We start from the raw sequence: 12524 nt of genomic DNA, 5'->3' as shown, positions 1-12524 counted from the left end.
ACAAAATTTAAAAAAAAATACGTGTCTTATAATGTTTCATTACATAATTGACGGACTAAATAGATTTCTAATTTTCACACACCCGCCATCATTCCTACTTTGGTACAGAGTACATAGTTAAACAAGGTCAAATATAGTTTGTAAATGAATATATAACAGCTTTTATTTTTTAATTAATCTGGCAGATTGAAAAGCTCTCACTATTGCACTTAATATAATGAGGTGACAAAAGCTATAATAATGGAAAAAGGCTTGCCTTTAACAGTGTAATTGAATTACTATGAACATTTAATATTAATTATTATGTGGCTATTTATAAAGCAGTGACGACACGGTGGCAAAATTAATTAAAGGGTGGCCGTCCCGTAATGAATGGATAAATTTGAAATGACTTTCAGTAAATAAATGCACTAGCAGTTTGGGAAAATATGGAAGGATACCGACTACAATTTTCTTTACCGCTTCCAATTTTTTTAAGCCAGGTCATATCCCTACCTCGTATTTACATATGACATACTACCTAGTGCGTTTACCGGGGCTCCGGCTCAAAGAACAGGAGTATAACGGGGTGGGTTTTAGTCATTAAGATCAGACTCTTTCGCATTCCCTCTTGCCTCCCCCAATGATTTACCCCCTTAAAAAACGAAAAAAGTATAGCCCTTGTAATGGCTAACCTTTTATTACTTTACATCTGTTTACTTACAGGAAAACCTGTAAGTATACAGGAACACCATATATCACCATATTGCCGAAAAAACCAGTTCAAATATCTTTACAGAAAGCGAAAACTCGCGTCCATATAGACTTCAGAAAGTCACGTAAATACCTTTCGTGAGTGGAATTGAATACGTGGGACGCGTCGCGATGCACTCCTCGCAGGATCATAGGAAATCTTGTTTACTATCCATATTGTCATATTTCTACGTCCGAGATATCCGATATACTTTGAAAATGCAAGGGTTTTGTACTCAGTAATGTAATATAAGTTATATTGTTGAAAACAGATTTGGTTGTAGATAAGGCTCTTGTTAGCGACAGAATAAATAATTTCACCTACCCCTTCGGGGCTAAAAGGCGTGACGTTACGATATTGCCTTTAAATGCACATGTTTGTTCATATTAGCATGCATAATCTGATGTTCATTATTTTACCATTATGGTAAAGCGTTTGGAGTAACTGGCATTTTTAAAGACTATGTTTAGGTTATATGATTAACTAGCTACTTCCGCGCGGTTTCACCCGCTCTGCTTGGCTGCCATTGGTCATAGCGTGATGTTTTATAGCCTATAGCCTTCCTCGATAAATGCACTATTCAACACAAAAAGAATTATTCAAATCGGACCAGTAGTTCCGGAGATTAGCGCGTTCAAACAAACCAACAAACAAACAAACAAACTCTTCAGCTTTATAATATTAGTAAGTATAGTATAGATTTATAAAATCATATAAATAATTACTTTAATTTACTTAATGTAGCGACCCCTACTTGACTTTGAAAAAGGTTATAAAATCTGCTAAATTTGCTCGAACGAACCAGCATTCAAACTCAAGAGCTCATAATTAAAATAGGTACCTATCTACAAAAAGGACACCGTTCACCTCACCTTAAGGTGTCTGTTTCTTCAGACTGATTTAATAAAGTTAACTAAGTTCATAGCGAGGTCATTGACCCTGAAATTAGTACTAAGTAGATGGCTCGATGTCCAGCGTTGGATTAATTGGAGTAAGTCACTGACAATCAATTAGCAACATGTAGGTACGTTGCTATTATACATATGAAGTTAAATATACGGTAGGGGAGGTCATTGTCCTAACTTTCTGATATGACTTTTTGACTGAATAGTCTGGAAAAGAAAAGCATATACGCTTTATTTTTATTGTAATACTATAGGTTCTGTATATAAGTATAATACCACATCCAATTCTGAACTTCCATCATTACAGTCGCGGAGATTTGTTGTCGATGGTTTCAATAAAAAATATTTTCCTGGTACTTGATAATCAGTTTGGTATATTGCACGGTTGGCGCGGTGGCTGGGCAACTGGCGTGTAACGTGTAGCTGGTTCGATTTCTAACGGAGCAACTATTTGTTAGATTCACAAATTGTAGTTTTAGGGTCTGGGTGTCATGTGCACGTGAAATTATATGTTTGTAAATGTACTCACGACACAGGAGAAAACCCAAGTGTGGGGAAACGTTTAAAAAAAGTTTTTATTTTGATCGGTAAATCGAATATAATATGTAAGTACAATAGTTGTTTGCAGTCTACAATTCTCAATACTAGCTACATTTTCTTTTACAATCTGGCCAATAAAATTCACATTTCTTGCAACCAAGGCAGTTTACTTCAACCCAAGTACCGCTTCACTACAAAGCCGGCAAATGTCAATTTTGTAAATGTCATTATGGTTGAAAATTTATGTTAAACTAGCTTTCCGCCCGCGGCTTCGCCCACGTGTAATTCGGTTATATATAGCGTTTTTTAATGATCTCGACAGGGCTTTTTCTTCCACAGGCTGAAATCTTGTTACAACTGGAATTAAATATAGCCTGTGTTACTCAGGGATAATGTAGCTTTCTAATGGTGAATGTTTGAAATCGATTATGTGATTCTTTTTTTGTTCGGTAGAGTATACTTTCAAGTTGGTCCCGTTGTTACCTAGTCAGGATCTGATGATGGTATTCCAGGGAAATCAAGGGCAAACCTCAAATTTACAGGCAATTACGTTTTTGACAATTTCATAGATCTGTTTAAGTATTTGCGTCTGATAGTCATCATCCCATGTGAATGAGCTGATGATGGAAGGTACAACTCCTCAACGGTTAGGAGTTGAAAGAAAATTCTTACGAAGTTATACGTACATGTGAGGCTATTAGGTTGACCTGATAATAAAAAGTAAATCTCATTAACGTTAAGAATTTATGTGAAAATGGATGCGGACAAATTTCGTCTCTTCACTTGTTTCCTTTTAGCTGTTTGTATGGGTAGTGTTAACACAAAATAGGGATTTAAAGGCGTGATGTTATTAATGTTATGCATGTATGTACATAATTATGTATGTTAAAGAGACGACTGAAAGTTGTCATACAAAGTCTTTTTTTAAGGATGGGAAATCATCAAATGACCTCTCCCGCTCTGGGTGGAACGGAAGGGAGTGTCAGACTTTTACTGACTAAAACCCACCTCGTTCCTTCAGTTGCCCTTTGCGTTCCGGGGCCACGGTATCTCGTTAGAACTTTCCCGCAGCCCCGGCTCAGTTTATCCCGTTTCCCCCCTTGGGAGTTGACATTTCAAAAATCCCTTCTTAGTGCTCACTTATGTTACTAAAGGAACCTCTGTTCAAAATCTCAGACTCCTATACCGAGCGGTTTCGGCTGTGCGTTAATAAATCAGTCACCCAATCGCACCCCCTAAATCACGATTGGAGGGTAGTTTGAAAAAACTTATACTGTCAAACATATTTACTTGCCTATGTACGTGTTCATGCCAAGTTTCAAGTTTATAAACCCAAGGAATAAGATTTTTCATAGAAACGTTTTTACCCCTTTTCCCCCTCTTGGGGGTTGAATTTCCAAAAATCCTTTCTTAGTGCTCCCCTACATATCCCAAGGAACCTACATTCCAAATTTCAGCTGTCTACGACCAGTAGTTTCGACTGTGCGTTGTCTGTCAGTCAGTCACTCAGTAACGGAAGAGTTTTATATATATAGATTAATTTCCGTGCAATACAGAGACCGCACAACAACCCCTGCAATATTGTAAATCAACAAGAAGGGTTGTTAATCAACCCTATAACATATTGTAAGTAGGGAGGAAAATGGGTTAATTTATGGGGGAATTGGGGTAAAAGTTCACTTGAATTTCCATATAAAGTACCATCGAAGTAGCAAGAATAAATAAATGGTTCTTTCTCTCCGATTTTTGAACGATTTAAATATCATGCTTTTTTGTGGCCTTTCTTGATTTTTTTACGTTTGCCGCTAGATTTAACACGTCATGTTTTTTTTTCTGATGTGGTATTTATATAGGACCTCCTAACCAAAAAGTCAACTAACCCGTAATTTTTCAAATCATACCAATAACTAAACGCAAAACTAGGTATTAGTACAAACAATCGTTCTCCGTTCCGTCTCAGATATATCCATAGCACGTATCTTTCCATATAAAAAAACATAGCTGGTGAAAGCCAAACGCATCCATAGCAATGTAGCATAACACATCTCTGGTGAAAAAGCACTCTTAAGAGGGTGTTCTCAAACAATAATAACGTGCCAACGCAACCTAGTCAAAATCTCAAACCGTTTTCATATCACCTTTTGTAACAAAAAAAGGTAATAAAAAACAAGCCAATTACGCTTTTAAAAATAAAAATAAATAAATTAAAAAAATTAAAAAACCCGACTGCATAAAAAATACTTAAAATAATAATCTTATGCGAAACATAATTGAGTGCAACAGTCGGGACCCATATTGAATGATTTTAGTCTAGTTTATTTAATGAGTCCCGACTGTTACACTCAATTATGTTTCGCATAAGATTATTATTTTAAGTATTTTTTATGCAGTCGGGTTTTTTAATTTTTTTAATTTATTTATTTTTATTTAACACTTTTTAGTTAGTTATAATACGGCTATGTGTTTCTCAAGATTTCACCCGCGACACGAAACAACAGTTCAGAAACCGCTAGTCAATCGCGTCGCGTAGTACCTATACGAGTATTTAGTTTGGATAATAAAGAACCTAATTGCATATAGTATTTGTTTTTCTATATGTCAGTGATATACCATTTTGGAATCCTCATGATGAGCTCTTTAATTTGATACCCATATTGTAGCAAATAATTTTTTTTATTTTTTTTTTACTTCTATCTTGGGCGCCTCACGGCCGCCATGTTGGTTTTTGTTTTACGTCACATATCTAAGAACACTTGGGTAATTAAGACGAATCCAACGATGCCCTGATTGTCGAAATCCATCAAGCCGTTTCGAAGAAATGAGGTAATAAAGAATATTAGGCTCATACATACAAGATACGCGCGAAAAACATAACCCTTCCTTGGCAGTCGGGTAATGATTGTCATGTCTCTGTGTAAACAGATGACAAATTACAAAAGTGTACGAGAGAAAAACTTTTGCTAAAAGATGCGTACGTACTTGAAGAGATTCGTCAAAATCTTTATTTTTTTCTTCACAAATCTTGTAAATAAATGTCAGCGTGTGCGTGAAGGATGATCCTCCTCTCACATTTGGATGTGTATGGATGTTACACTGTCTTAAAGGGAGGGTTTATTGTACAGAGTTATTTATTTTCATAGTTTTTTCTTGTGTATCTTAGGGAGATTTTCCACCAGAGATGTGCTATGCTACGTTACTGTGGATGCGTTTGGCTTCATCGCCGACCAATTATATTCATTGGTACACATACTTTAACACTGATAGAAAAGGAGTAAGCTAATGTATGTTTTTCATATGGAAAGATGCGTGCTATGTATCTGTGCAATGGATGCATGCTATGGATGTATACTATGGATGGCTTCCCTACTATTGATAAATCGCATACTCGAGCTGCGGGTCTTCCTCGCACAGCTTCTTTGTGGCGGCGCATCTTCATACCACAACTTACTCGCACACGAACGGTGACATGGCTTAGCTTATTATAGCTTATATAACATCTTCATAGCATAGCTACATAACACATCGCTGGTGGAATAGCACCCCTAGCCTTTAGGTAGTATTTTAGAGCTTGGGGCATCTTATGTACCGTACTTTGTTTTGGAAAGATCTTTCTTTTAGGAAGGTTCGTGTTATTGTTTTTTGAGGATGATCGAAATAAATTACTGTCGCCACTGATATTTGTGAGTAGTACTATCTATTATAAGGGTCAGTTCATATCTGACGTAAAATACGTCAAGCGTATCATCGGTCGAGTGTGAACGGTCAAGTTCTTTTCTATGCATTTATCTATTCTGGTATTGGGTGACCGAAAGTACGCGACGCATGTTCCGTCAGATATGAACCGACCCTAATATATTCCAGTAGGAGTGATAAAACATTCTTGATGGTTTTAAGAAAGAAGCCATTAACGTCAATACGTTTGCATTTTAATTGAAACCTACACAAGTAGACGCACTTTTAACTAAATATCACGGTTTACTCAAATAATGGAGAAAAACTCTGAGCAACGTGCACAGACGCGCGACGTCGCGCAGCCTACTCTCATGATGAAGAGTCCCTCTGTGACTCGAAACTAGTAGAGTTTTCCCCATTAATTTAGTCTCATGATAGTTATTATAAAAATATAAATCTAGACGCACATTATGCTAAAAAAAATCTACTTGAATTGATACCTCAATACAAGTAGATTTTTTTCTTACCTATAATTTTCCCCTCTTTTAAACTAAAAGGGGGTTAATGGATTTCTTCTAATGGCAGGACGTTATCTGTCAGTTAAGAGCAACACCTGTCTGCTAGATAATTGGAATGATAGTGAAGCACTATGTTTTACAACTACTCGTTAGTTTTATGATCCTATTCCAGCACTGTTATCTTGTAAACTTAAATACTAGCACTTACGTGACTTGTTCGGTATTTGTTTTTTTAGAAGAAATGTAATTAAAGGTGTAAAATGTTTACTGGCTGTAAATAGCTAGTGATTTTGTACACGTATAAAAAAAGTCGTTACTAGAAAGTAGGACCTAGAAATTTTGAGAAAATCCTCAAGTTTCAGTGGAAACTCCATGCTATTTTGCAAATTTTTATTTGGGACGAGGGGTTGTAAAAAAGATGGGAACTTTTAATCTAACAAAAAATATAACATTCAAATACATCAATTATTTTTTGTATTGTATTGTGAATCTGATTGAAAAAGAGTAACCTAAGGAGTTTCTTGCTCGTTCTTCTCCATAGGAATCTACACTTTAGAACAAACAAATAGCTTCACTAGAGCACTGACCGACAGACAGACGTTTTTAATTTTATTATGTTTGCTTTAACGTTCAAAAGGGCCTTCCTGTTCTATTCAAAAAAAATAATTTTGACTTTGATTTTAATGAAATAGTCTTTACCCTGAAAGGGAAATACATACAGAATAGGCACTACATCGACATTGGAATCCTACCACACATATATTAGATTCACAAAATATAAAAATCAAAACCAAATAGCAATTTTGCAACCCTTTAAATAAAATTCATTTCACTTTGCCAGTTCAACCATGGTAAACGCTAACATGAGCTGTCTTGAATTAAATTTACATTTTATTAACGAAATCCCCACACAATATTCTACCCTTGTTTCGCATACCATAGACATGTCGTTCAAAGAAACCTATTTTAATTAGACCACAACCTTTTTGCTACAAATGTTGCCAGAATTAATTGTTTCATACATATATTATTATTATTTCGGTTCTGTTTTGAAGATTTATTAATTTCCACTAAGTTGAAAGAGCTTTGAGTTTTCCTTGTTTGTTTTTTAATTTGTCTTTCCATGCATTAATTAGGTTATGTGACCCATATATGTATTTGTATTTTTTGTTATTGTTGTTCTCGTAGATATGCTTAATGATTTATTTATTTACTCATACAGAATATGGTTGACTTACAATGAGTTATACATTTTAACCGCCTATAAATGGCCACTACTGGCTAAAAGCCTATTCTCACACGGAGAAGATTCAAGCATTAATCACCATTGGCCGGTTGACGATAAATAAATACCAATAATAATAAAATTTATTTCATTTAAAAAGAAAGAAAAAATACCTACTTAACTCAGTACAAAGCTCTTTCCATAATATTTACGTATTTCAATAAAAAAAACAAAATAACATTTACTTACCTGCCTGTATAACGACAGAATAAACAACAGTATGAAAATAACAATTCTTTTCCTTACAGGGACGGATATTAAAAATAATAAAAATACAGAATACAGAGGAAAAATATTCGTATTTATAATACCGTAGGGCTTAGTTGTTTGCCATTCTGAATAACCATTAGAGGCCCCCATAGTACCCCGTTGTCCGACGGCCCATGAAAATAAATTCGCGTATAACATAGACACGGGAAAAATTGTATTTATTCAAGTTAAATAAACAAATATGTACTAGTAATTAGAAGGAAGGAGTTACTGTTTGTCTATTTGGTGGTTCTGTTGGGAGATGTGATGACAGACGGTAAATACCTTTTTTTGTCAGAGAGAAACCCTCCAAAAACGCCTGACATTTGGGGAGAAAAACTAGGGAGTGTAGGATTTTCACCCCAAGGCCACCCTTAACGCCTGTAAGATGCACCAGGACCTCTGAAACCTCCACACAGCAACTCCTGTTACAGTATATCCCTAAAAAGACTCGGGTCTCCCTTGAGCCTCACTGTGCATGGCGGCACGTGACCATTGATCACTGTGCCACCGTCTTCCCCGAAGCCACTGCGTGGGCGCCTCCCCACTTTATGCACCCGTGGCCCCAAAGGGGATAATGACTACCTACTGAAGTCGGATAAGGATGATTACTATTACAAAACTAAAAGCTGGTCCCATTTGTGTAAATAATCTAAAATATGGTAGTTGATACCTTACCGAGAGTCCAATTACAATCATTATTATCAAAATAGTCAGTCAATTTAGAACAAAAAAAAAAAAAACATTATAAAACAATTCACTCCAAACATTAGATTCAAATGTCGAATACCTATTACCAGAGTACCATAAAATAAATGTTTTTTTTTTACCTCGTATTTATTTTAATATACGGCCTGTTTGAAAAAGGAATCCGTGGCTCCATAGCTTAAGGGGAGGTTTTCGTCGAAAAACGGCCAGTTTGAACTCGCCGGCGGCCATATTGCCTAACCTTACAAATAAAATTGTTACGACAATTATGCGAAAGATTTTCTTTTTTCTCTCCGATGTTTCGGGCCTTATTACGATGTTTTATTTCATTAAAAACATTGTGACAGTAAGTTGTGTACAATTTTGGTAATAATCCGGCTTATTTTTGGGGAAAGTGCGTCTTTTTGCTGTTGCGGTAGAGATCATTATTGATTATGACGTATAGGTGAAACTTTTTGGGAAAGATTATTTAGGAGGCCCCAAACTATGTTTATTTAAAGCTGGTAATGTTCCTTGAATCATAATTCTGCTCACTCTTACTATTCCAATTTACTTTCGACATTGGCAGAATAGTCGACATCGGCTCAATTTGCCATTAAAAAAAGGTTGTAATATTGATTCCTTTAACGAAAATGTAAGCTCTTCAAAAGATTATAAGTAAGTATTGAATACTTAACAGTTTCTTGGAACTCATTCTTATGTTGGGAAAAACATACCTGGTAAAAGAAAACGAATAAAAACAAGACAAAATAAAAAAAAACAAACAAAATAACATTATAACGTAATCGGATTAAAACGAAAAATACGATTTCCAAAATAATTTATTTAATTGAAGCCCTCAAGGCAGCACACGAAGCTGAACCCAAACTGTGAAACATCTTTAGCACATTTTCAACTTTATCACTAACAGTTAAGGTTGAAAATGTAATAAAACAGTTTGACAAAATAGTATACCTTGATGTGCGTTCATTTATATCAAGACTGTCTTTAGATCCGTTGCCATGGTGATAAGCTTGGTATAGTGCCTCGGTAAGTCCCTTAAAGTCTTATAAACGTAGAAAACCTGAATAAGGTTGGATCCTATTAAAACTATACAAAAGCTTAAGTTACTAAGTTTGTGAATGTTGGTCGGCAATGTAAACACCTATTTAAGTCTTTGGAATACAGTATTGTAAGCAATAGTTAGCAATTAAAGGTAGCCAGGAGGTTTAAGACCGCTTTTCATGCATGAGAGTGCGCATTTGGAACCTACCAACGGCATGTACCAATGTCACTTTTTCGAGTTATATGTCTGGTGAAAAACGAAAGGAAGGTGTCTTCTTTATGCCCACTAGACTTTATATATTTTGGGATTCATTCCTCGCCAACACATTGAGAGCAATAATATGAACTTAAAGAATGCACTGCTAATTTTAAGTGGGTAAATCATTCAATGACTTCTCTCACTTTAGGCGCGGCGAGAGCGAGTGCCAGACTCTTACTGACTAAAAAGCCGGCTTAAGCCGGAGCCGGAGCCCCGATAAACCTGCTTGGTAGTGCGCAGCTCCGAATCAGGCATAAACTCTACTGGACCCCATGTGTGGAGGTCTGAGGGCTCTTAGAGCCGCACGCGGAACACGACGCGCCGATTTAGCTATATTAGAGACAGCGATGATTTTTACCTAAAACTCAGTGACATTTTCAAAAAGACACAAAGATCGATTTAACGACTCCGTAATCCTTAATTGTTTACCATAATATTACAAGAAAAAAACCTACTTAAGAGTATAATTGTTTACATTTTACAAATAAAGAACCTACTTTTATCTCTGTATACCTTTCCAGTTTTCAATCCACAAGTATGTCCAACGAACTTCAACAAAAGAATGGCGAACGTAAGAAACAGTGAAGTTATAATTAAAAAACTTACGACCACTTACGATAAGTAGCTGTAAGCCTGAAATTATTGAGACACTCGCCGAACTGATATAAAGACGAGTTTGTTGTATTATGTTTTATAAGGAAACTTTTGTTGCGAACATGATGAGGATCTTTCTGGGAAAAGGATACTTTGTTCGTGTTTTAAGTCGTTGCTTAAGAAGTCTGAGCACTGCTTGACTGCTTGTATACTGTTTTGAAGTTAGTACGCTGTGTAATGGAGTTGCATTGTTACATTAGAGATGTTCATTTGTAAAATTGTAAGACAGTACGGTTGACGCGGTGACTAGGCAAACGGATTTTTTTTTGTGTGGAGAAGATCATTCAATGTCTTCTCTCGCCTTGGGCGAGGCGAGAGGGAGTCAGACTCTTACTGACTAAATATCACCCTGTTCCTACTCCTACTTGTCGAGCCGGAGCCCCGGTAAAGCTAGGAAGTCCGCAGCTCTGGTCCAGGCATCAGCTCTAATGGGCCCCATCTGTGTTTGTCTCATGGCTCTTTGAGGCGAAAGTGAGAACGAAGAATTGTACTCTAGTATTTACCTGTTTATATTAAAAAATCATCATGCGAACTATTTAACAAAACTCTTTAAAAGAATTCAAGGAAAATCACACCACAAATAAATTTCCCTCTCCTTGTTACAGATCAAACAATGGTATCACAGTTCGGTGTGAGTGTTAGTGCCAAAGTGTAGTGCCAACATGGGGTGCACCCCAAGCATGTTGCTTGACCACAAGAGTCGTCGTCGAGACAGCACGGGGTCCCAAGAGGCGGCCCTGGCTAAGGTCGCCCCGACCCCGGTGTGCAACAAGGCGGTCCAGGCTGCCAAGGCCCCCAGAGCCTCTCTGGAGTCTGATGGCTTCAGTATCCAGCTATCCAGCAAGAAAGACAGCTATGTGTCGCAAATGGGCAACAATTTTGCGACCCAACTCCATATTAAGAGGATATCTGGTAAGTTTATATTAGGTTTTCATTTTGAAATAAAGTTGTTTGGTCTTCTTAGGGCGATTGTCGCAACAATTGTTGATAATGATTACTTAAAGATTTTTGTATATAATGTTTTCTTCTATGACGCAATTGTACACAACATTTTATAAATACGTCAAATACGTTATAGAGTGATAGGTAATTAGCTATCACCCATTTAGAATACTTTATGGGTATTTTATATTACTATTATTGAGTCTGCTCAGAAAAACAAAGTGTACTATACACTACACACTTATGTGAATTTTTTTCTGAATTCTAGTTTCAAAAAAATCTAACTACAATACACTCGTTATAATAATCTACAACACAAAACACACAATAACCTTGTTAACAACAAACAGGGAAAGGTATAGGATTAATCCTGCAAAGCTTCATATTGTCATGCACTGCGATACTTCAATTTGTGCACAAAATTAGTTTTTGACGTTTTAACTAGAAAATTCGCAGGTAAAATGTTTGCAGAGTTAAGCTTGTTAAAAATGTTCCGAATTGAACTTTGGTGTTCATTTTTCCTTTAAAAAATGATTTAGTTAGTAGATAGTATGCGACTAATTGGATGCATAAGGTTTATAGGTAGGATAAAAAACTTTTCATAGTTGTAAATAGCCTGTGACAATCCTCTGCTGGACTCTATGTAAATTATCATTACAACTTGAGACGGGATATTTACTATGTATATTTATATCTATGAGTTTCCGATATTTTATTCAGTTCATCCATAATCATGGCGCTTGCAAGTGCCGAAATCGGAAACTCAGAGACATAAATGAACATGGTAAATATACCGTCTCAAGTTCTAATGATAGTGTAATTGACCGTGTTAGTTTAAAAACTTATATCTATGTAGATTTTCTTATGAAGAGGGGACACCGGTATCTAAGCCCCTAGGCCCCTAAGATCGACCACCACAGATGGGGTCAAGTACGGCTGGTGCCTAATCCGGAGCTGCGGACTACCTAGCGGGTTTACCGGGGCTCCGGTTCGAAAAGCAGGAGAAGAAATGGAA

The 12524-nt window shown here is 36.4% G+C and overlaps 2 protein-coding genes across 3 annotated transcripts in view; one reads left to right on the top strand and one right to left on the bottom strand.

The window, feature by feature from the left end:
* The window catches only part of LOC118266055 (sorting nexin-2), a 482399-nt gene that overhangs the window by 184874 nt on the left and 285001 nt on the right, over positions 1 to 12524 (bottom strand). The gene's annotated exons all lie outside the window — the stretch shown is intronic.
* Positions 1 to 12524, top strand: part of LOC118265840 (high affinity cAMP-specific and IBMX-insensitive 3',5'-cyclic phosphodiesterase 8) — a 232215-nt gene that overhangs the window by 65957 nt on the left and 153734 nt on the right. Inside the window, exon 2 of one of the 2 annotated variants that reach the window (XM_050695001.1) lies at positions 11173 to 11479. In XM_050695001.1, coding sequence (XP_050550958.1) covers positions 11230 to 11479 — 250 coding nt within the window. In that variant the 5' untranslated portion in view covers positions 11173 to 11229. Of the gene's footprint in view, positions 1 to 11172; positions 11480 to 12524 lie in introns of those variants that run through there. The other variant, XM_050695003.1, reaches the window with a different exon arrangement.

The sequence above is a fragment of the Spodoptera frugiperda genome, chromosome 7 (assembly GCF_023101765.2).
Source record: "Spodoptera frugiperda isolate SF20-4 chromosome 7, AGI-APGP_CSIRO_Sfru_2.0, whole genome shotgun sequence".
Lineage (NCBI taxonomy): Eukaryota > Metazoa > Arthropoda > Insecta > Lepidoptera > Noctuidae > Spodoptera > Spodoptera frugiperda.
This window is presented reverse-complemented; position numbering and strand designations above follow the sequence as displayed.